Source organism: Protopterus annectens, chromosome 1.part0, assembly GCF_019279795.1.
Source record: "Protopterus annectens isolate FY-2018-M chromosome 1.part0, PAN1.0, whole genome shotgun sequence".
Classification (NCBI taxonomy): Eukaryota; Metazoa; Chordata; order Ceratodontiformes; family Protopteridae; genus Protopterus; species Protopterus annectens.
This window is the reverse complement of record NC_056725.1, coordinates 808,107,971-808,134,622: the sequence shown is the minus strand read 5'-3', so window position 1 is coordinate 808,134,622 and position 26,652 is coordinate 808,107,971. Positions and strand designations below refer to the sequence as shown.

At 37.4% G+C, this 26,652-nt stretch overlaps 1 protein-coding gene across 2 annotated transcripts in view; it reads left to right on the top strand.

The window, feature by feature from the left end:
• LOC122794650 (galectin-2-like) overlaps window positions 1-26,652 on the top strand; it is a 368,840-nt gene that overhangs the window by 256,228 nt on the left and 85,960 nt on the right. For both annotated transcript variants that reach the window (XM_044063275.1, XM_044063266.1), the window contains exon 3: window positions 9,859-10,030. In XM_044063275.1, the coding sequence (XP_043919210.1) occupies window positions 9,859-10,030 (172 nt within the window). The remainder of the gene's footprint in view (window positions 1-9,858; window positions 10,031-26,652) is intronic.

Below are 26,652 nucleotides of genomic sequence, written 5' to 3'. Positions count from 1 at the left end.
ACCAAAATGCATCATTGTCAATGGTTTTGGAAAATATTGATTAAAACAATTCCAAGTCAGCAAGTAACAATATCGGGGGACTATGACAAATTATTAACAATAACTCATCCTGTTAAATATTATTTTACCAAAATGCTTCATTGTTAATGGTTTTGGAAAATATTGATTAAAACAATTCCAAGTCAGTAAGTAGCAATATCAGGGGACTATAACAAATATCTAAAATCATAATTGTAATTTAATATATTCCTCTGTAAACTGTAACATTTTGCATGGTGAACATGTAATTCAGTGTGTTTCCTGTTGTAATATTATTCTTATAAATAATAGTTAAAAATATTATCTCTTCTGATTAGCATTTATTTTTATGTAGATACTTGCAAAGCTGAGGATACCTTGTATTTATACATATATATTTTATGTGTCACAATGTTAACTAATTTTGCTGCATAACTTAAACCTCTCCTTCTACGTTTACTGGATGAAAACATTTGTGTTACAGGGAGTGAGCGTATAAAACTCTGATAGTAACCCAGGTGAGAAGGAGAAAGATGGAGCACCATAGCTTTTCACCAGTTAACAATACAGATACATGATTTATAGTGAATGTGAATTTGTGTATTGTAGCTTATTTGTATATGTATCTAACTCATTTTAACTGTCATTTGTTTATCACATTAGAAGTTCTGTAACACATTGCTATATGTTCTACTGTTCTCTATTACACTGTTCCTAGGTTCATAGGTTCCTAGGTAGGTACTAGGCTATCGGCCCTTGGGCCTATATAAGCCTAGCCAAAAAAGTTCCCAGGCTTTTGCCACACAAGTAAATAATTTTCCTGCACCCCTGTCAAGCAGAGCCACAGAAGTGATCCCCGGGGTGAATTTCCTATTTCCCATCCAATTGTCAAGATTTTTCTTAAAGAGGGCTAATGAGGAGCTTTGTTTGACATGATTGGGTAGTCTGTTCCAGAGCATGGGAAGTCTCTAGGACAGGAATCTATCCCTTCAGCATGTTTTGTTTATTGTGGTGGCAAGGTTTAGGTCCATGGAGCATGTGGCTCAGAGGGATTGGGATTTCTTTAAGTGTAGCATGTCCAACAGATCTGGGTTTGACATGGCTTTGTATGTTAGGCAGAGGTCGTCTCTGAGTAGGCGATATGCGACAGAGTAGAGCTGGAGTTTTTTGAGACAGTCTGCGTACGGCATCTATTTGAGGCCAGTAATCCTCTTAGTGAGGTATTTCTGAGGGCTTTCCAGTTGTTGTAGATGTCTTGCAAGATGCATGCCAAATGGGGCATTGTACTCTATAATGGGTCTGATGAAGGATGAGTAGAGAGGAACAATGACCTCTTTTTTTCAGGAGGAGAACCCCTTTGTGATGAGATGTGCCATGTAGAAGGATTTCCTGACTACTGTGGCGATGTGATTATCAAAGAAGAGACTACTGCCCACCTGTGTCCCAAGGTCTCTTATCACACTTTCGCCTATGTGGTAGTTCATGGGTACAGTGTTTTTCCCAAGCCTTGGCGAGGCCAAGATAGGCTGTGTGTACCACCTTACCCTTGACCACGACTTTGGTGACTGCTTCAAAGAAGTTAATCAGGTTTAGGATACATGATCTTCTTTTACAAACCCAAACTATGTAGGGTCAAGAGTTTGGAGGTTACCTATGTCTTTGTTTATAAGCTCCAAGATGATACGCTCAACAAAAACCAAGGACCAAACTCCAAACAATAAACCAAGCAATATTCGAGTGCAATTCCAAAGACCACAATGAAACAAATGATTTTAGCTCTTTCATTCACTGGATTTATTACGTGAACTTCCTCAGAAAAAACAATCCCACATACCCATCCTTCCTTATATACTAATAACTATAAAATCACAGGAAATGACATCAACAAATCATTAAACAATTAATGAATGATATAACATAATTACTACATAATAAATACAATTACTTTAAATGTACTTTTATCTAACTATCAATAAAAAATTCATGTGTATATCTACACATATATAAAAAAATATATTCATATATCTAAAAAATACACATGTAAATGTGACTTCCACATATAAAAAGTATATGTGTTATCACACCATAAACCTATTTGTACACCAGAAAACATTTCAAGTTTATTGACTCATTTAATCCTGGTATTTTATCAGCCCCCAAAAATAACTGCCAAAATGTTTCTTTGCATTCCAACATATTATTCAAATCACCTCCAAATGGAACTTCTTTTACCTTTTCTACTACTGTAAATACAAACTTCTTAAAGTTTTTACAAATAAGAGCATGTTTGGATGTGATTTAAATAACATGTTGGAATGCAAAGAAACACTTTGGCAGTTATTTTTGGGGGCTGATAAAATACCAGGATTAAATGAGTCAATAAACTTGAAATGTTTTCTGGTGTACAAATAGGTTTATGGTGTGATAACACATATACTTTTTATATATGGAAGTCACATTTACATGTGTATTTTTTAGATATATGAATATATTTTTTATATATGTGTAGATATACACATGAATTTTTTATTGATAGTTAGATAAACGTACATTTAAAGCAATTGTATTTATTATGTAGTAATTATGTTATATCATTCATTAATTGTTTAATGATTTGTTGATGTCATTTCCTGTGAGTTTATAGTTATTAGTATATAAGAAAGGATGGGTATGTAGGATTGTTTTTTCTGAGGAAGTTCATGTAATGAAGCCAGTGAATGAAAGCGCTAAAATCATTTGTTTCATTGTGGTCTTTGGAATTGCACTCGAATATTGCTTGGTTTATCATCTCCAAGATGATACATTCCATGGCCTTGCAGACCAGGCTCATCAGGCTAATGGGGCAGTAGTTCCCGGGGTCCGTGGTGGCACCCTCTTTGTGGAGTGGGATAACCATCGCTGTGCACTATTCAGTAGGCACAAAGCCTGAAGTGAGACTATGACTGAATATGGTACTTAGGTGGGATGCCAGTTCATTCTTTAGTTCATGCAGAACGCAGCCTGGGATGTTGTCTGGACCCATGGATGCTGTGTTCTTGGCTTTGGAGAGTGTGGTCTTTGCTTGTGCTTCTTTGATTTCAGGGGCTTTGCATTCTTCTGGTATAGAGAAAGGCCCTTTGGGGGGGTGAAGTTTGCACTGAACCTGTCTGCCTGGATGTTGGCAATATCAGTTGGTTCTGTATATCTAGTGCCATTGTGCTGTAGCTCAGAGCAGATCTGAGTGTTGCCATTGAGATTCTTGACATAGCTGTAAAATGCTTTGCGGTTGTCTTTATAATCAGTGGCAATTTTATTTTCGTAACTAGCTTTGGAGGATTTTATGAGTGATCTCATCTTCTTACTGAGGCTGACCAGGGAGTTCTTGCAATCAGAGGATTTTACTCTTTTTTGCAACAACTTCTTCCTTCTGTTGTAGAGTTTGTTCATGGCAGAGGACTACCAGATTGGCTTCCTTTTTTTGGAGGATAGCGTCTTGGTTCTGTTGGAGATAACACGATCCACACACTCGTGTATGGGCTTATACAGTGCAGTTGTAAAGGATTCAGCAGTCGTACCTCTATTTTCTGTCGGTATGGCTGTTGTGAAGTTTGCCACTTCTGTATTAAGAAGCATAAAGTTGGGTTTGGAGAAGTTTTTTACGGTGGTTTCTTTAATGGGGGGGGGACAGGATATGGACGTCTAGGGTGATTAGCTTGTGGTCAGATATGACCAGCGAGGAGTTGACCTTTGGCATGGAACATCAGTTGCCCATATTGGCAATGACCAGGATATTGCTGCCCCTGGACAGGGTATGAACAAGTTGATCCAGGGCATTGGAATTTATGAATTCGAGAAAACATTGAGCAAATGAGTTAGTACATGAGTAATTTTTCCGGTTGATGGTGGGGTAGTTAAACTCACCCATTATTAGGGTATTGAGCTGTACCTTAATATTATCTAGTATATCAAGAAATGTGGAGTGGGCATCCTGGGGCATGGCAGGAGATCTGTAACAGGCTACTACCTGGATTGCATTATTTCCCAGTGTTAGTTGCACTTGGATAATTTTGGATGCGTTATGTTGAGCAACTAGCCTGGACATGTGGATATCCTTAATGAATATGGACACGCCTCCTCCTTTAGTGTTTCAGTCCAGGTTAGGTGGCTGAAAGGTGTGGTATGAATTATAGCCTGGTGATGCATGGGTGCTCTCTGGAGCCTTAAACCAGGTCTCTGTCACTGCGCAGATGTTGATGTTCTCCATTTTAAGGAGTGCCTCGAGTGAGTGCATTCTGAAGTTTAGACTTCTAGCATTGAGTTGCATTACCCTCAAATTTTGCTTACTTGTACTGCTGTTGCTACTATTGTCACCCAAGGGACTGGGCCATGGCTGAAAATGGTCTGAAGACCAGTCCATATACCCGATAATCAAATGTAATATAGAAATAAGTAAATAAATAAATAAATAGATAAGTAAAATAGTTGCTGGTTGGAAACCGCTCAGCTTATTCAATAGCCATAACTTATGCTTCCAACGGTATATGTACTATATTGTTAAACAGACCACTCAAAACTAGGGGCTGTCAAGAGAATTAAAGATTATCTTTCACTTGATTTTTGGTAAGGCAGAAATGAGGTTGATATATATAACCTACAAAGATTCTACATGCATCCAGTGTTTTCAGTAACTGTCCAAGCATGTGTTCACTGAATTCAGAAATGACTACAAACAGCATTAAATATTTTGCTACATCTGCATCATAGATTCATAGGTAAGTCGTAGGCTAGTTGCCCTTGCAGGCCATTTTAAGCCCAGTCAGTTTCCCTTTCTGTTCTCAAAATAAGCTATCCCTGTTGATGCTGCAGAAGAGATTTAGATCCCTAGATCGAGTATTTCTGATGCCTTTAGACTTGTTGTACAGTAAATCCATCAGAAATGAACTGCAGGATGCTTTGTATGCCAGACACAGGTCACCTCTTAGCAGTCTATAGGATATTAAGTATGGCGACAGGACTTTGCGACACTCCAAGTAGGACACGTTGTTTAGGCCTTGTATCCTTTTAGTAAGGTATATCTGTGGGTGTTTCAGTTGTTGCATGTGTATGGATCTTATACCACTAATCACCATCAGGACTCAGAGCATTAGGACAGATGAGGCCTTGTATTCTGCTCTACTCTTATGCTTGTCTCCAAATGTATATATAAATATTGTACCTAAATCAAAATTCCCATAAGTGGCCATCTAGCCTTCTCTATATCTCAGTCTCCTTTCTTTGTAATGCTTTTTTCTACCTTCAGATGTAAACATGACACAATATATATCATCTGTTAACTTCTCTGCCAGCCTCCTGATACCTGGCTGCTTTGGAGTGGCTGCCTTTTACTTAAAACTATCTTCTCTTTACTTCTTCTCTTCTCATTCTTATTTTTATTAAGCTGTTTCTGCCTTTTAGCTCTTGATGTCCTCCACATGCTGTGACTCTACATTTACCCAGGTTTTTACTTCCCCCCTCCTAGTTTTGTCTGCATCTACATGGTAATCTCTGCTTTTTTTTTTTCAAGTACACTTCGCAGGTCTTGCAATAGTAAACATATGTTATCTCTGCTATGACATTATTTGAGTTAAATACCTTCACACTGACTGCCCACCCTCTGTTCCATGACTAGGACAAAAATCCATCACTTCTTCTGGGCATATTCTGCTTTACTTAAGTTCTTATGTGTTTTGGAACATTCAGTACTTTAGTCAGTGAACCTGTAAGCATATCCTACCACATGTGCTAAACAGCTTTGTGGTTTGGCTTACTATTGTATAATTGTATTTTATAGTACTCTATGTAATCATGTCTGACAGTTCTATATTATGCATGTAGGACTAATTAACAATGTATGTTATGAATGTATATATAATTTCTGTATGTGGAATCTTTAACCCCATGTCCATAATGAAAATAGACCTTGTCCAACTGATTATCAGAAATCAATAAATAAATGTAAATAATTAAATGCACACACTCATGTATACATGCATACACACATTATGGACAGCAGTTTTTCCCTCAGACAATTAGCCAGCAAAAGCTGAGCAGTACACAATTATAAATCATTTGGCAATAAAACCTTTCAGACTAAAATTTATGCAGAGGAGAGCGTTTAAAAGGACAGGCTACCAAGGTCCTGAATTGCTTTTATTTTGGCTGTATTTGTGGACATTAAACAAGTAGCACCTGAGGCACTGCCAAAGCCACTGACATTATATGATTGACCTCTGCTAAGCAGTGCTGTATCATGGTAACTCTTCTGACAAACAGACCTGTAGGTGTTTGTTCTAGCATTCCACATTTAGTGCTGATATGTAGCTACAACACGCTGGTGTTGATAGAGTTTGGAATTATGGGACTAGTGTTAGGAAAATGGAAAAAAGAGTCATAATGTCCTTAAACTGTAATGTCTCACTTCATAGTATGTGTGTATCTGTTTGCAGTATGAAAATAAATCTAACCATTGCATTAGCATTTTAACAGTAAACTCACTTACTTTTCTGGCAGACTTCCGACAATTCTGACTATGGTTGGTGTGTTTAATCTAAGAGAAATTGTGAAATGGTGATCAGGGGCACAAAACCTTCATCTCATCTCATTTCTCAGTTCTTTGCATTGGTATTTGGCATGTATCATGTGTCTTGCACCACCTCTTCTCATGCAAACAGATTGTCAAGAAGTAAGAAAGTTGAAGAAATATTCTTTGCACTACCTAGCTGGGTGCAGTCTCCCTGCAGCTGCATGTATTTGCAAAATCATTTGCATATTTTTTATTGGGTGTCATGAATCAAAGCATTCTTTGTACATCACTGTATTTCACATCCTTAATGGAGAATTATTTAGGAACGACAAAAGGCAGAGATGCTTATTTATGGTCTCATGTAATTCTTGAACTGATACATTTACTGCTGATTGATTGCAGCAGTACCCAGGTACCTATAATATGGTATCTAATAAACCAGCATATTTTTCATTTTTGTCTGGTAAAGCTGCAAGAAAAAGAAAGCTGAATATGTATGTCAGATTGGCCTCAAACAGTCTGCACTACTTTATGATAATTTCTTCAGAATTACAAAATCCACCATTTACATCATTTCCTTTTATACCACAATTATTTTGACATCATTTCCTACTAGTATTAATCCTAAAAGGACATGTCAATATAAAGTTCACTCAACCAAACAGTTCTGTCACTTCCTTAACACAATATCTACTGATAAAAAACTATGTGTATAATGTAAACTTATAATAATATTCTTAATATGACTACATTTGCAATACATGCACACTAAATTTTATGACAAAAAAATTAGAAATTAACATAATTTAAAAAACTTTTAACAGAAACTTTATCATTAATGCCAGGCGTTACATCAGCTCTTAAAAAAATTTGCCATTTCAATTCAATTTTTTCATAGAAGTGATTGAATGAACCTACAAACATCTGTTTTCACCTTCTCTATTACAAAAAAAGGTGAACTTCTTAAAATTTTCACACGTCACTGAATGTTTGGCTAGGGCATTACTTAAATCTTTCATCTTAATGGCAAATGAATGTTCCCTAACCCTGTATCTTAACTTTCTAATGGTTTTTCCACTATAGAAATTTTCACAGTTAGAACATACTGCTAAATAAACTAATCCTTCACTTTGACAATCATATCTATCCTTAGCTGTCACAGTGTATTTTATATGTTTAAAATAATGACTTTGTACACCCATCTTGTACAATTTGTAAAGGGAAATGTCCCTAAACGTGTGACAACTCTATTATGGCTCTCATCTCTGTGTCCATTTTCCAAAATTTCTTTTAAATTTCTAGTTTTTTTTATTAATAAAGTTTGGTTGCATCCCAATAATCTTGCTTAATTCTTCATTACCCAAAATAATTTTCCAGTTCTCTTGTATAACTTTTCTAATTGCAGGCCCATCAATACTCATAGGTATTGGAAACGCATGCCTCTACTCATCATTCTTATTTACATCCTCACTGAATTTATTTTGTTGAAACCCTGTTTTCAGTATAGCGAGTATTTATCATTCCTGTGTTGTATAATATATTGTAATGCGTCTTCTAGAATATCACTAGAATATCCTCGATTAATAAATAACTGTTTAAGGACATCTAACTCTACCTTGAATTGATGGTCATCACTGACCATTCTACTCAGTCTAATAGCTTGTCCCTTAAAAACATTGACTTTCATGTGCTTAGAATGAAAACTATCATAATGTAAATAATTATTAGTAAAGGTTTTCTTTCTAAAAATATTACTTCTAAATGTTCTATTAACAACATCCATCTCAATTTTTATTTATTTATTTATTTAAATAAAAAAATAAATTTATTTAAATAAATAAATAAATAAATAAAATAAATAAATAAAAATATTACTTCTAAATGTTCTATTAACAACATCCATCTCAATTTCCACATCCAAAAATTGAACCTTTGTACCTGTGCCACGTATAGTGAATTGCAAACAAGCCACTGTCTGATTGATGTTTTTGAAAAACTCACCAAGCTGTTCATTGTTACCAGCTCATGCAAAAAACAAATCATCTATGTAACGCCTATAATATTTGACATATTTAAATAAATCCATCTTCTCCAAAAAAGTGACTTCCCACCAACACATGACCAGATTGGCAAAGACAGGAGCAACATGTGCTCCCATCAATATCCCACTCAACTGTTGGTAAATTTCCTTTCCAAACATGAACAAATTATTGTGTAATACCAATTCCATAAGCTTACAAAGTACAAAAATATCCTCGTTGCATTCCACTTTAAGTATAGCCTCATGAACTCTATTCCTTCATTTTGATCTATAGCTGTATATAAAGAACAAACATCAAATGTGCATAACAAGGTTTCATTTCCCTGGAACTCAAAATGTCGAAGTTCATCCAAAAACATCCATGAATCTGTAAGATACCACTTACTACTTTGCACTATAGGATTTAATATTTTATCCAAATATATGGAAATGTTTGAAGTTTTACTGAAAGAGGCAGACACAATGGGCCTAATGGAGGATTCTCCACATCTTTATGTAATTTGGGGTTGTTCGACATTCAAATATTCAAACAAATCAATGGAAATGTATTGCTGATATAACAAATCCAATAAAATAATGTCTAATTCCTGAAATTTCTTCCTGACAAAATCTTTAGACACTTTAGAATATTTGTCGTCGTCTGCTAATAACCTCCTTATACTACTACTGTAGTCCTTACTATCCATGATAACAAGCCCTTGTCCTTTGTCTGCCTTCATATATCTAATGCCACTATATGATGCTAACTGTTTTAAATAGATTTATTCTGTCTCCAGTGTGTGTCTTGTTTAGTAGTATTTTACGTTTTTAAACTTTATGATAATTCACTAACCTGAATTAAGCAAAATCCAGACTAAACTGTAGAAAAACAAAAGTTCCGTACTAACAGACAAGAATAAATTCTTTAATCACAAATATTTCGATAAATCCAACAACATTGAGCGCTTTCGTCTGCACAAAGCAGACTTCATCAGACTAACACTAGGATGTGCAAGCACAAACAATGGACAGATGCATTTTGGACATCAGTGTTTGTTTTTGTTGCTGAGCTTGTTCTTAGAAACATTTTGGTTCTTGAAGTTTAGCAGTATTATTTACAGTAATGCTTCTTTCACGTTTAGCTAGTTGTAATATTTGTCACTATGTTAGTGCAATTAAGATTTTCCTTTAAAATGGAATGTTGAAAATCCAGAAATTTATAACTTTGCTGGGCATGATTTTAGATTATAATTTTGCCCGAATTTGTCTTCTGATACAGCTTCAACGTTAACTTGGGAAATAATAGCAATGATCTGGCCCTTCATTTCAACCCTCGTTTTGATGATTCAAGAGATGGATACGTTATAGTTTGCAACTCCAAGTCTGGTGGCTCATGGCAATCTGAGCAGAGAGAAAAACAGCTACCATTTTCCCAGGGTTCTACTGTCAAGGTGAGGCTACGATAATTCATAACATTAAAAAATGAAACATTAAGTGAAATATACTCATGTAATGTGGAGAACTGGTCTTCTGCTCTTCAGCTGGTACATCAGTATGAATACCATTTTTTGTGATAGAAACAGTGTGAGTGCGTACATACAAATTTTTGTCTGACATTTGTTTTACATGGAGGGCAAATACCACCACCACACTCCATGTGCATGGATTCCATCCCTGTACCCCTTTACTTTTTCATTTCTGAGATCACTTAATATTGATGCTAGTTGAGTTTTTGCACAGTTGTCTGTTAAACTATTGCCCTATTACTGTATTATTTCTGTATTATTCTTGTGTACTCCAAAATATGATGACATTCTATTCAGTAAAAAGCATAAAAAAACACATTGCCAAGTTTCCAGTCTCAGATATGGTTAAGAACCTATGTCACAAGTGATAATTCTATAAAGGTGTTAAAAAAGAGCAATATTTGAAAAATTAATTTAAGACCACTTTAAAGTGAGTGTTCTTGAGAGAAAAGGTTGGAGCCAAATACTTACACAGTGCACAACTAAATATTATGCCATAATATGCCATATAGGGCGGTGCACTGGTATAGCAGTTAGTGCTGTCACTTTATAACAAGAGGTTCTCTCATTCGATTCTCAGCTGGAGTGCCTTCTGTGCAGAGTCTGCATGTCCTCCCTGCGTTCGCATGGGTTTCCTCCTGGTACACTAGTTTCCTCCCACATTCCAAAGGCATTCAGTAGGTGGATTAGGCACTCTAAATTGGCCCTAGGTGAGAGTGTGTGCATGTGAGTGTGTCTGGTGTGCCTTCTGAGGAGGGTCGGGCCTTTGGCTAGCAATCTGAGCCCTTAAAACCCATAACTGCTACAGAAACAATGAGTGTTGTAAGGTACTCATTGTCCCATGTACCACATGGTACATAAACAGGAAAAAGAGAGAGAATATGCTATATAAATGATAACATACTCTAATTTGTTCTAATTCATGATTATGCATGCTAAGTATTTGTACTTTTCTAAATCATGTAAAATTTGCAGCCCAGCAACTCAGCAGAACTCAGTAAATATGCTACTAGTTCCATTACATTGTATTTAGTGTATGAGCTACATACAAATGAGGGAAAAAGCAACAGGGAATATTTCACTATAACATAATTTGCAAATGAATGTTTATACAAATATAATTATGTTGCTAATTTAAATATACTAAAACGAGAAAAAATTATATTATTTCATAGGTTCATAGGTTCGTAGGTTGGTACTAGGCTATCGGCCCTAGGGCCTATACAAGCCTAGCCATAAAAATACCCTGGCTATTTCTTCCCACAGTATTTACTTCCCTGGACCCCTGTCTAGCAAGGCGACTGATGTGATCCCGGGGCGAATTTCCTATCTCCCATCCAATCATCAAGGTTCCTTTTGAAGAGGGCCAAAGAGGTGCTCTACTTGATATGTATGGGCAGTCTATTCCAGTGTCTGGGGAGTCTCTGGGTCAGGAACCTATCCCTCCAGCATGTTTTGTTCATTGTAATAACAAGGTTTAGATCCCTGGAGTGTGTGTCTCTGAGGGATTGGGATTTCTTTAAGTGTAGCTTGTCCAACAGTTCTGGGTTTGACATGGCCTTGTATGTTAAGCAGAGATTGCCTCTGAGTAGACGATATGTAACAGAGTATAGGTGGGTTTTTTTTAGACAGTCAGCATAGGGCATCTGCTTTAGGCCTGTGATTCTTTTAGTGAGGTATTTCTGCAGCCTTTTCAGTTGTTGCAGATGTCTTGAGAGGTACATACCAAACAGGGCATTGTATTCTATAATGGGTCTAATGAGGGATGAGTACAGTGGGACAATGACCTCCTTTTTTCCTGGATGAAAAGCCCTTAGTGATGAGGTGTGCCACATAGAAGGATTTCCTGACTGCTGTGACGATGTGGCTATCCAAGGTGAGACCACTGTCCACCTGTGTCCCTAAGTCTCCTATCTCACTTTTGGTGTTTAGTGTACTGCCACCTATGTGGTAATTCACGGGTACATGTTTTTTTCCCAAAGGGGATAACTATACATTTCTTGGCATTGAGCTTGAGCCCATGGCTCTGGCACCAGGCATCTGTTTCTGTAAGGTCCTTTTGTAGAATATCCACATAATTTGGGGATTCAATAATGGATCCCAGTTTGCAGTCATCTGTGAACTTTGTTAGCCAGAGTTCCTTGGTGATGGTCTGTACTTTAGCGAAGTAGATGCCAAACAAGAGCAGTCCCAGGACTGAACCCTGAGGTACTCCACTTGTCATTTGTCTGGATATGGATTTGGAGTCAGCTACTTTTACAGCATGGGTTCTATCAGTAAGCCAGTTGGCAACCCATCAAGTGATGTAGGGATTAATCCCCAGCTTAATAAGTTTATCTATGATTCCAGAGGGGGGGTGGTGTCGAAGGCCTTGGCGAGGTCCAGATAGGCTGTGTGGACCACCTTAACCTTGTCCATGACTCTGGAGACTGATTCAAAGAAGTCAATCAGGTTCAGGAGACAAGAGCAGCCCTTCACAAACCCAAACTGCATGGGGTCCAGTGTTTGAAGGTTGCCAATGTTTTTGTTTATAAGTTCCATGATAATACGTTCCATGGCCTTGCAGATCAGGCTTGTCAGACTGACGGGCGGTAGTTCCTGGGATCCAAGGTGGATCCCCCCTTGTGGAGTGGGATAACTGTAGCTGTGTGCCACTCAGTGGGCATGAAGCCTGATGTGAGGCTATGATTAAACATGACACTTAGGTGAGGTGCCAGTTCATTTTGTAGTTCATGTAGTACACAGCCTGGAATGTCGTCTGGTCCCATGCATGCTGTATTCTTAGCTTTGGAGAGCGCATTTTTTACCTGTGTGGGCGTTATTACCGGAATTTGACAATCTTTCGGTATTGAGATGGGCCCTTTAGGGGATGAGAGGGAGGTGAAGTTTGCACTGAATCGATCTGCCAGGATATTGGCAATATCCTTGGGATCAGTATATTTAATGCCATTCTGTTGTAGCTCAGAGCAGATCTGAGCATTGCCATTTAGATTCTTGGCATAGCTATAGAATGCCTTGTGGTTGTCTTTGGAATCTTTGGCAATTTTATTTTCGTAACTAGCTTTGGAGGATTTTATGAGGGATCTCAGCTTCTTACTGAGGCTGGTAAGGGAGTTTTTTGCATCGTGGGATTTTCCTCTTTTCTGCAATAGTTTCTTCCTGTATTTTGTTGTTTCTTTCAGTTTTCAGGAAATTTGTTGAGTAAAACTACTCTGTACAAAAAAATAAATAAATAAATTAGTTGGTTTTGCATAAACTAAAGTACACTTACAAAAAAAAAATCCTTATATAGATGATGCAAGTTGTTTGTAATATTTTAGAGGTAGTCATGTATAGGTAATACTGTCTACCAAATTCCTGTACTTACTGAAATCAATATCTTAGAACCATAAATAAAACAAGTAGTGAGCATCAATGGTTAATGACAGTGGGGAAATCCATCACACCTCCCAATGTGGGAACTGTCCATATACCCTTCTAACAAATATACTAACCCTGAGACCATACTACATGGGTGTGCAGGGGCTAAGACACCTGCAAAAACAGAATGTAGTATTTCTGCTTCCAGCTTCTGTAAAGTAGTTTTAAATGAACAAGAAACTGTTACATACATATAGTACCAAGCTGTGCATTAATAATATCCTTTTATGGATTATATATCATTTTACATCTCTGTACTTAGCTTTGTGATAGTCAGTCACTGTGTTATTGCTGTTTTACCATGTACTCACTGAGAATTGTAAATAAAATACTCCCAATAGAAAATACATTTTTTACTACAAATGTATATTGCTAAATACGTCCAATGCAATGCGCCCTCCATAAAGCAGCATCCTTAATTTTTAAATCAATTATAAAAGAAGTCAACAAATATTTTATTTAAAAAAGAAAATAAATATTTCAGGTATAGAAAGACAACCACAGTGCTGCAATCATAGTATAGAAAGTATAATTCCTTGAGGTCTCACACTCTTAGTCGCAATTTTGTAAATAATTATATGTCATTGGTGAATATCAAAATCATTTATAAGATGCTTGTGTTATAAATGTATTAGAACTGTATGTCATGCGTATATCAAACTGCTTGTATAGACGTGTGTATTGAAAAGGTGTTTGTGTTTAAAATAGATCCACAGTGTGCCTACTGGAAGAGAACAGAAATGTACATGCACTATTGTAACTCTTTAAATGTATATATTTTAACAGTGGAAACTGGAATACAAGAGGTCAACTTCAATCCAGCAAACTTCAGAAAAATAACTGAAATTTAATTACTTTATGGCTAAGCCATAAAAGATGGTGGGCTGGATCCACGACGGCTTGCATGGAGTCTAAGAGTAGAGTAAGACTCCATGCAGCCATCATGTCCGACGAGCGATCCAGGAACAGCCTGCAGGGGTGTGCAAGAGAGCTCCTAACACATCTCTTACACGGACAGGGCCGGGACATGCAAATTACCTCAATTGCAGCTGAAAGGCATGCAAATGAGGTAGATTTTAGATTCAGGAAACCCGAACCTGTCCGAGTAAGAGTAGTGTTATCTGCATAAATGTACTCAGTTGACAACTGAGTACCATTCTGCAAATAGCAAAACGGAGCCATGACAGCTCAAAATAAAGGTTGCATCCAGTAGAGGAAGCATGCCAATGGACAAATATATGGCCATTGGCAATGTTTCTTGATGCAAAATGAAAAAAAAATTAATTTATTTTTTTTGTCCGATTTCCGATGTTTAAGCGTAGCGCAACGTTGCACTAATGGGCTGTGCTCTAAAAACCAGAAAACTAATAATAAAAATCCACAAATGTGGATTTTATGTGAATTTGTAATGTACAATGCAAGACAATGGCAGGCTGAAGACAACATGGCTACCGAGTAGGGGTTGCTAAGGGGAGAACCCAGTCTAAGAGATGTAACCAGGCATTAGTAGGCAATCCTATGCAAATGAGGGTAAAGATAGTGAATCCCAAGTCTACATAGCAAATGAGCACAGTCAGTGGAGTGTAAGACTAGGATAAGGGGAGTAACAGACTAGGATATAGGTGACATCATGAGGGGGGTATGTATGAAAGAAGCTAATCTCATTGGAGCAGAGTGGCATGTGTTAGCTGTCAGTTGCTCATCACTGGAAGAGGTGTGTCAGTAGGTATCCTAGCTAAAGTCAAGAAATAGAAGGTGCACACTGTGTCCACCCCCCTGAGGGAATGGAAAGGGAAAAGGAAGCACAACAAACAGTAGGAAGTTAACCAGGGAGAGTCAGCAGAGCTAGCAGGTGGAAATAATCAGAATCAGGCAATCACACAGGCAGTACACAAACCTAGCCCAGCCCAGCACTTAAAACTCTGAAAACAACAGCCCATTATGTTTCTGTCAAGAAACACTGCAACACTGGAGTTTACTAAGAGAAGTGAGTACTTAAAAAGCTTAACTGACCAAAAAAAAATGTTAGTGGCTGCAGTTGCAAGCAGTGTCTACTGTTATTAATGTCAGTATTCATCGTGTAATTCCCCACCTCTATACATGACGGCAATACTTTCTAGAGGGAGTGAGACTGACACAGCTAACATACATTGCACAATCATGAACTTGCATAGAACATATTTAAGAGCTATGGCATCTGCCCCACTCAGATATGCTAGTGTTTGTAGTGCCCTGATACTGTGTGTGGTTTGTAAAGTGCCTCTGTAACGTTATTGTTCGCTAGAATGACTGCTTCTGTTATCACTGTCATGTAATGCAATTCCACAACACTGTCTGTTAAGGATTCACAGAACAGGCTTTGTCTAATGGCCTTTTTATTATTCCTTTACATTCCTTCATTGTAAGGAATGATATATTTATTACAACATCAAATTATTTTATATCTGCTGTGGCTTAGTAATAATTCATGCAGTCTAGTGTGCCCAAGGTCTGTGGCTCGAGACTGAGAGGGGTGTTTTATTTTGTAGATGAGCAGACTACAAGCCTTTTAGCTACAGGTAAAACGTTGAATAAATCAACTATGGTAGTGGAACTCAGTCAGCAACATTCTGAAAGGTTACACTGGGCATGCTCACACACATAGGCTATGTCAGAGTATAGCAATGGTCTGTACCTATCAGGCAGTTACAGGTGTTAACCCAGGAACCACACACTATCCTGCAATCTGGCCTGTGCACACAGCTATATGACAATAGACACATATACAATATAGTCGAACCTTGTCATAATCACATCTTTGCTGCAGATACCTAAGTTGTTCATAGAAAGTGGGGAAACGAAGATGATAAACACCTGCAAAGGGTATCATCAATAAACAGGTGTGAATCCTGAACATTATCATAGGTGCAGAGTCTGATCCTAGGCTATCTGCCCTAGGGCATGTACACACCTAGACAGAGTGTGTCTGGCATGTGCAACATGTCCAAGTTGAATACTGTGCATGTGAAAAGTTGGTCACACAAGATAGCCCATATATGTACAGTCCATTGTGCATCTGTGTAGCAGGGACACAGAAGATATCCCATGGCCAAACATACAATCACCCATACACCTGTCCAGCTGACTCACACAGAGCTATTGGACACCTTCCAACACACATGGCTCATTCCTGCAAGTACTGCAGACATTAACATGACCAGACAGAAGATATCTGCAACCTACAAATGTGGCAGGTGAAAAAGAAACATCCATATAGTGCACCGTGTTAATGCCTGTCTTTGTAGTATCATAACATAGTTAGGTAGGGGTTTGAAACCTGCAAATGGTGTGTGTGTGTGTGTGTGTGTGTGTGTGTGTTACATCCTTTGAGAGGAGTTGCCTTTTTGTAGACTGTAGACACAATGAAGGAGCTACATTCTTCTTTGGAAAGTCTGGTGATGTCAGCATCCTACAGGTATAGCAGGTGGAGACAAATGCCCAATAAAGCATATAGCGTGCTAATTTAATGCCTGTCTCTGTAGTATCATAACATAGTTAGGTAGGGGTCTGAAACCTGCAAATGCTGAATGTGTATGGAGGGGTGTTGTTTATGTGTGTCACATCCTTTGAGAGGAGTAAACTGTAGACACAATGAAGGAGCTACATTCTTCTTTGGAAAGTCTGGTGATGTCAACATCCTACAAGTATAGCAGGTGGAGACAAATGCCCAGTAAAGCAAATAGCGTGCCGTGTTAATCCCTGTCTTTGTAATATCATGACATAGATAGGGGTTTGAAACCTGCAAATGCTGAATGTGTGTGTATGGGGGCGTATTATGTATGTGTGTCACATCCTTTGAGAGGAGTGGCCTGACTGTAGACACAATGAAGGAGCTACATTCTTCTTTGGAAAGTCTGGTGATGTCAGCATCCTACAAGTAAAGCAGGTGTAGACCAATGCCCAATAAAGCATATAGCACGGCATGTTAATACCTGTTTCTGTAGTATCATAACATACATAAGTAGGGGCTTGAAACCTGCAAATGCTGAATATATGTCTATGGGGGGTGTTGTGTATGTGTATTACATCCTTTGAGAGGAGTGGCCTTTTTGTAGACACAATGAAGGAGTTACATTCTTCTTTGGAAAGTCTGGTGATGTCAGCATCCTACAAGTATAGCAGGTGTAAAAAAAATGCCCAGTAAAGCATATAGCGTGCTGTGTTAATGCATGTCTCTGTAGTCGTCTAACATAAGTAGATGGTTTGAATCCTGTAAGCACTGACTGTGTGTGTGTGTGCAATTCTGTTTGAAAGGGGTAGCCTTTTTGAAGACTGGGAAAACACACTAAAGATGTATATTCCTCTTTGGAAAGACTGATGATGTCACCACCCTAGAAATACAGAAGGAGAAGAGAAGCCACCCAATAAAGCAAATAGTACGCTGTGCTAATGCGTCTCTCTCTAGTGTCGTAACATACTTTGGCAGGGGCTTGCATCCTGTAAGTGCTGACTCTGTGTGTGTCACTCTTGGACAATGTGGTGTGGGTTTTGCTTTTACTATGTTATGACATATTATGATTACAACAGTAAGTGCATTGCACACATCAGGTATCTGCGTGGCAAATATATATGTGTATATGTTCCCTTAATCAGTACATAGGTGTGAAGCCTGCATACTACATGAATACATTTGTTGCCATTGACAGGTTGTGCCGCTGTTTCTCAGATCGTAGGTCACATATGTATGTATGTGACAGGGTCATCCACTGTTGTGATCCGTGGCCAGGGTCATCTGTGCCACACACACCCATGACAGTTACTTAACAGTAGTGTGAGTGAGGGTATATGCCTGGGGTATATGTCAGACATGTTCATACACAACAACGACTGACAATAATAGACAGTCTTTATAGGTGTACAACCGCCTTGTGGATATGCATCCAGGTCTCTAATGTCTCATGTGGTACACCTTGGAACTCCACAATACCAAGGGACACATGACATAACATGAGGCTGTATGTACACATTGGTACCCAACATACATGTTGAAGGCTACCACCTATGTGGTACTGACGGGATCGTAAGTATAGTACATGTGGATGACTATGCCATAGTCGGCTTACTGCTATACAGCATGTATCAGATGACAGGCATCTGTCTGTATGATACCGTTGTGTAGGATATGTGTCCCTACAGTGCCCTGGTTGGCGCTGCGTGCACGTCCGCACATACACATTGCACTGGATAAAGCGCTGCTAAACTTTGGGCAACCCTATTTAGCTGGGTAAAGCACTGCTTAAATCTGGAGCCTTTAAAATATATATTTTCTTCAATAGTAAATTGGCCATTTCACTGCTTTTTATAATATTTTAATCATATATGTCAGGTATTATTTCATATACTGATTTGGAACAAAAAAATAAAAAGGTTAGTGGAGGGACTCGAACCTTGAATGCCTACTCTTTAGGCTAATGCTCAACCATTACACTACTGTTACTTGGCAGATTTTGAATAATTAGTTCTTATATGCTATTCACTGCCACAATTGCTAACTGTGGTTAGGCAATGGGCACACACACGTGCAAATACGGGCAGCCATACCTCTCAACTGTACAGATTTTCACAGAATGTCCACATTTTTGCCTTATATTTTTGGTCCATTTTTCATAAAATTGTGGCTTTCTGGCAAATTATTAAAGATTGAAGTTAGAAAATAATGACAGACATTTGAGTTTTAGACTTCATATCATACAGAGCATGCATACTAATGCAAAACCTGTTATTCTATCAACTTTCTAATTTGTAAGAGCAATATTTAATACATGTCCCTATTTGTACCAGTTTTTTAATGGCTTTGTCCAGATTTCTTATTCTAAGAGGTTGAGAGATATGCAGGCAGCTATATCGTGGATTAAAAATAAAAAAAATAATATTTTACGTTTTATAACTTTGATTGGGGTTTCCAGTGTCAGGGAGTGTGCTGTTGGGTGCAAGTACATTTGAGCGACCTTGCTCTTGTGTGCTGACATTGTGCTTTGTAACAACTTGCAGGGGCGTGACCATTTAGACTGCTCAGCAGTTGGACACGCCCCTGCTTTCATACTCAGTCTGTGTAAGAGTTACTGATGAGTCAGCGTGTCCTCATGAATATTCATGGCTCTCTGGCATCATACTGTTCAACTGCAGGCTCCGTGTAAGACTTATTAAGTCTTACATGGAGGATTCATGAATCCTGCCCGGTATCTTTCAGTTTTCAATGCAGCAAAAGACACAATGTCTGTATTAGGAAACTTTTTGTATTGTCTTTAGGGTGAACTAATTACTAGTCTTGAAAGCATGAAGGAATGCAATTGTTTTATGACTTCCAGCATCTGACAGAGATCTGAGGAGAAGCCCTTGTCTGTATATTTTTACAGGTAGATGCTGAATACTGCCATGGGGGTTTTGGCCTGGGGACTAGAAGTCAGATAACAAGAAGGGATATCATTCTGCAAGCTATCCTAGCAGTAACATTTGAGGTATTAGTTTGAGACGTCTCTTAGTAAGACAGAGTATTCTGCATTCTGTCCTGGACTGGACAACAACTAGAAAATCCATTCATCACAATTGCCTTGCTCTATTAGTGAGTTCTTAGATTATAGTAACTATCTTAGATACAGTCAGGAATATAGTGAAGCTTAGTTTAGATATTTGTATTTATTTATTTGAGACTGACCTGCAATGTTGTTTTAAATATTTCCTATGATTTTGAACTCTGATGTCACTGTGAATGTATACCTAGTATTGTCTTGGTCTTTTATTATTCATTATTAAATATATTTAAACCTTTAATTGTGGTTGCCCTGTGTAAGGATAGATAGGTTTTGAGAGTACTTGCATATTTATTTGGGGACACTGTGTGGAACACTCCTAATAGTTTTACTCTTGGTTAAATTACCATTTATGTTAATATTAATATTACACAGTAAAATTGGATACCCTTTGTTAAGGTCCTTAAGGTAGCTGACAAGGAGTGACTGATGGCAGTAATAACTACCTTGTAGTCTGGGCAGAAGGGAGGCATAGCTAATAAACCTCTGCCAGCCTTTCTCAGGTATGTGTGTATGGAAATCAAACTTCAAAGTGTATGTGTGTGTCAGCTTCTTGGGCAGGGACACAAAGCACTAGCTGGACAGAGAGGGTGCTGGGCGTCTTGGCTTGGTCACTGAGCTGAGATCTCAACTCTATAGCTGTGCTAGTGGGGAGTCTTACTGGGGATCTGGAGGAAGAGTGAGAAACCAGCTCCGGAATGACTGTGGTCTCTGTGTGCTCTTAAGGGAAATTGCACTTGATGCAGAGAGCTGCATCTGGAAATACTGTGTGTGTACTCATCATCCTCACAGTGAATGTACCCCACTGTTGTCAGTGGTGAGAAGTGAGACTCCTTGGTTACTGGTCCAATGGACGGTAATCAGAAAAAGTATTTTATAGTAGAAAAAATTAAAAGGAAAATATAAGAAAATAAAAGAAATGAGAAAACTCATGAATATTATGAAAGTCAGTAGGTCCTAGTTTCATGTACTATCCTAACAATAAATGACATAATAAATATATGACATATTTAACAAGTAGTTGTTAATATTCAAATAAGTCTTCTGCATGCAAAGTCTTGTTATGTCAAGCAGATTTATTCCTGAACACGATACAACCACATTTTACAAATCACCAAAAAGCAAATCTAAACTACAGCCAGTTATGACTAATTCTACACACACACACACACACACACACACACACACACACACACACACACACACACACACACACACACACACACACACACACACAATCAGAATTATTAAAATGTGTTTCTTGAACAGAAATATTTCAGATATGATGCTTTTAATACCTGTACAAGTTAAGATAGGAAAGCTTCAGTATTTTCCACTAACAAGGCTCATTGTCAGGCAGTGCTAGTCATGTGACATAGCAAGATGCTGAGAGATGAATACATCTGCATAATAGTAAAAGAGTAAAAGACCTTAAATATGAGAGATGTCATTCACACAGACACACACACACACACACACACACACACACACACACACACACACACACACACACACACACACACAACAAATCAGTAAATTGCTATCTGTCAGGCCATAGGATGTTTTAGAACATTCTCCAATACTTTTCTAATTTTTTATTTTTGATTTTATTAACATGACCAGTGATTACAAATTCTCCATCTGTTATGAACACAAATTATTTATTTATTTCATATCCAATAGACATAAATTCTCTATCTGTGATTTGTTGCATATTCAACTGATATAGCTCCTCATCTATGAAGAATATAAACTATTTCTTGTAAACCTTTAACAGTGTGAATGACATCTCTCATATTTAAGGTCTTTTATTCTTTTACTATTATGCAGATTATTCATCTCTCAGCATCTTGCTACGTCACATGACCAACACTGCCTGACAATGAGCCTTGTTAGTGGAAAATACTGAAGCTTTCCTATCTTAACTTGTACAGGTATTAGAAGCACCATATCTGAAATATTTCTGTTCAAGAAACACATTTTAATAATTCTGATTATGAAATCTCCATTAAAGTATTTATTGCCTTTATGGGTAATGGTGCAGCGGTAGCATTGTTGCCTCACAGCAAGAGGTTCTCCCGTTTGATTCTCGGCTGGAGTGCGGGGAGTGCATTCTGTGTGGAGTCTGCATGTCCTCCCTGCAGTTGGGTGGGCATTCGAAAGACATGCGTAAATGGGTGTGCCTTCATTGAAGGTTGAACATAGACACCTTGGCGTTCGTCAAAATCTACTGCCAATCATTAGCAGACTGGAGTTCCGCTGTGGTGACCCCTAACTGGGAAAAGTCGAAAGACAACAACAACATAGGTAACAAACAAGAAAGCTCTATTCAAAACATTAACTGGTACATGACACTAAAAAATTGAAAAAGTCAGTTTTTCAGGCCAAACAACACAATGAATATTATCAATGCAATGCAAGATCTATCACTTGTTTTTTACTATTATGGCCTAGTCATCATTTCACAGCCTTTCTTTCTTAATGTGAAATACCAGCAAAGTTTAGACAACATCTGTGAAAAAAGGATAACACAGCTTTTACTATTCAAGTGACAAACAAAACTACTTGAAAGCAATAGGAGAAAAGGACACAATGGCATGGACAATGTGTAATACATCAATAATGTTATTAATGAGAGTTGCTGCTGCAGTAATCTCCCTGACCCCAAAATGCAGTAACCTGGTAGTTGACTATGATATATGATAAGACAAGAGGCAAATAGATGGAAGAGACCCCTTCATGTGTGTGTGGGTCCATGTTCAGTTACTGAAAAAAATATCCGCGGACAGCTAAATAGCAAATGTAAAACATCTGAACACAACATTACCAAACATGGATTATTTCGAAAAATCATTCATCGAATGGCTATAGTGGGCCAACACCCAGGAAGTAATTCAATGCATAAGGTAAGTGAAGGAAACCTTTTAAATTTTCCCTTTTCCCCACTGTAATGTGATCTCAGAGTTGGTATATATAGTTAATGGGGTTTGGAGGGTACAGCCTCCCACATTGGGGGGTGTGGGGGTCAATGCTCCCAACCTTGGTTGGTTGCATTTTGGATGTCGGGCAACTATGTCCATTCGATGAATGATTTTCTGACATCATCCGTGTTCTGTAATGTTACGTTTTGATGCCTTAGTTTTGTTATTTAGCCATTCACAGATATTTCTTTTCAGTAACCAAACATAGTGTGTGCGCCTGTGTTGATGTGCTATGCCCCCCAAAAAAACTTTTAACACTATAGGTGAATGCCATATATATATATATATATATATATATATATATATATATATATATATATATATATATATATATTACTTATTTTATTGGAAATGGCATTTGCCTTGGTACCCCTCATTATGGTCCTGTAGATACAATCAACAGCTGCTATATCTTTTCCAGCAAACAAAACATTCTGACATTGGATTGCCTCTGAACTATTATTTTTGAGGCCAGGTATTGTCACACTAAAGCCTTTTTAGGATAGTTTTGTTTCTCAGAATAGCATTGTATAGTACAGATATGTTGTTTAGTAGTCATCATATTATTTTCATTGATAATGTTTGATATTCATTTCAGAAAGCCCTTGCAGTCTCTCTCTCTTTAATTATGTCTCTACTTTCTCCCAGTAATGTCTGAAGAAACTGTCCTCAAACATTCAGGACAGCATCTCTGTGGTCCTGATGGCTTAAATTTTAACCCCGAGCAGGCCCTCTGCAGTGTTTTTTTTTCTTGAAGATGTTGTGACAAAAGCATGCAGATGACATAATGATATAGGATGAATTTCTTCAGACTTCTAAAATGGCTGCATATTTATCTCTCCCAGTTTGAAAAAATAAACTGAGTGATAAGGGCCATTAACTCTGCCAGTTTTAGTAAATTCAGTTAATGTCTAGTAAGTATGCTGCCTGGATACCAGCAAAGAAGAAACTTAGACAGCCTGAAAGAAAATCAGCTAGAAAAGCTAAAGAGAAAACACTGAATGGGAAGAATCCTGCAACTGTTCAGCAAAAGCAATTCAAGCTCTACCTTTGGTGCAAGACATGGCTTCCAGTAATCTAGCAGACAAAATCAATTAAATGTGCTGATTATAATAAATAGAACATCGAAGGAGTATATCAACTCAATAACAAAAGGCTGGGAAATGGGAGGAGCTTTTAAGAACTATTCAAATGAACTGATAAAACTGAAAAAAAAATCATAGGAAGAAATAAAACAAATGCTGTCTGAGTATGAGAGTGCTCAGGAAGAAATATTTCCAAAAAAATAGCAATGTTAGAGGACAGAGCATGCAGGGAAAACCCGAGATTTTCTGCTGTACCAGAGAAATTGGAAGGAACAGACTCTACTAATTTTATGGATGCACAAATAAGCAACTGGACTGGTATTCATAAGCAAGATTTGATAACTAAAAGGGCATACTATGTGCATGCTCCAAACCTTGCCATGATAAAGCATCCAAGACCTATACTGGTAAAGATGCAATCATACCAGCACAAACAGTTGATCCTGTTAAAACTGGGGCAAAAGAGCAAAGTATTAAAAATAGAGATAGTAGAGTGTTTGAAGAAAATTATTATTCACTGTACACCAGGCAGGAGAGAGAAGCAAACATATCCCAGCAATAAACTTAGTTGAAATGGCATGTGGTAACTTGTTAAGTATAGATAGATATCCTTTAAATAACCTTCAATTTAATTCTTATCTATTCAGATTAACAAAGCTATAAATGGAAGAGTTTAGCAAAACCTTTCTTTGCTCAGGCTATGAACCGTGAGGAAAGCCTAACGCAAAAGGGTAAGTCTGATAATGTTTGCTATGTTACAACATATAGTAAAAGAACAAATGAGGTTAAGAATATGGTTTCAAACAGCTGGGAATATTAGAGGCCATGCTGGAGTTAAAAGAGTACATTGGCAATAAACCTAATTTTGCATATAGAAGTTGTGACAGCTTGAAGAAAAAAACTTTTTTTATAAAGATACGAAATATGCTGGTAAAAATAATAAGTAATAAATATAGGACCTTCCCATGTCACAACTGTATTTATTATAAGGTCTTAATAATTAAAAATGAATTCATTTACCCTGTAATTTATTATTTTTAACTGTGCCTCGACATGTAATAGAATTAATAGAGTATATTTAGCTACCTGCACAAAATGTTCTGCTTTTTTATATCAATAAGTCAACTAGAAGGTTGAAAGAACAGATCACAGAGCACCAGTTGGATATACGAAGGAATAATATGAGTAATGCTCTGGAGAAACAAATAGATGATTATAGTGCAGAACATTTTTTTTTAATTTAGAGTCATAGATGTGATATACAAATATATAAGAGGTGGGGGTTGAAATAATAGATTTAAAATAAGTGAGTATAATTGGATTGTCCGTTTAGAAGCAGACCATCATCCAGGAATTAATGCAGCAATAAGCGTTAAACCTGTTTTGAAATTTAAACAAATGTGTTGAAGAAATAATGCTTTTTATTAAGTGATTGAAAAGTTTTTGAAATAAACTGTTCTATGAGAATGTTTTTACGAAACGTTTTAAATATTTAATTAACACTACAAAAATGAACACTACGATGTAAAAACCAAAAAAATGAAGGGTAAACACTATACAAAATCCACAAAACTTGTATTTCCAAGGATTAAGCACTTTTGGCCATAAAACAAAGGCCTTCTTCAGAATAAACTACTCCCATTCACATCGTCGTTAAATACTAACCACAATAATGAACAGCCAATCAAAAAACTTCCCACACTAAAGTCATACACACTTTTGAAAATTATATAAAAAAATAAAAAACATTTCTAATACAAATCCACACATGAAACAAACGTTATTTACATTTTTCTTAATAGACTTTCCTGTGTAAAACTGCTTTGTAATTCACACCACTATTCAACCCTGGTGCATTGTAAGCATTAAACAAAATCTGCCATCTCAGCTCTCTATAATCTAATTCCCCTTCTTTATCACCATTGAAATCTTGGAGTATGCAATCAATAACTGCAAAATAAAATTTTTTGTGGTTTTGACATACCAATGTATGTTTAAACAATGCATTGTCTGTGTTTTTGCTTCTAATAGCATATAAGTGTTCATATATTCTTCTTCTCAACTGTCTGTTGGTCTTACCAATGTAAAAAGATGTGCAGGCTGAAGACTTAGCTAAATAAACCACAAAAGTCAACCCACAATTGAATACCCTTGGAACCTGCCAAATTCTATTGCTGGTACTCACTTCAAAGTGTAAACCTTCTGCAATATACCTGTAAAAATTGCAGTTTATACACTTGAAGGTACCCCCTGTTCTTGTCTCATTCAAATGGTGATTCCCTTCTAACATTTCCTTAACATTTTTTGGTCTTTTATTAATGAAAGAGGGTGAAGGGCCTAAAACTGATTTTGTACCACTGTTGGCTCACAAAATCTCCAATTGTTAATTATAATAGGTTCATAGGTTCATAGGTTCGTACTAGGCTATCTGCCCTAGGGCATTTATAAGCCTAGCCAGAGTGTGTGTGGCTTTCACCACCCCTTAGGATGAG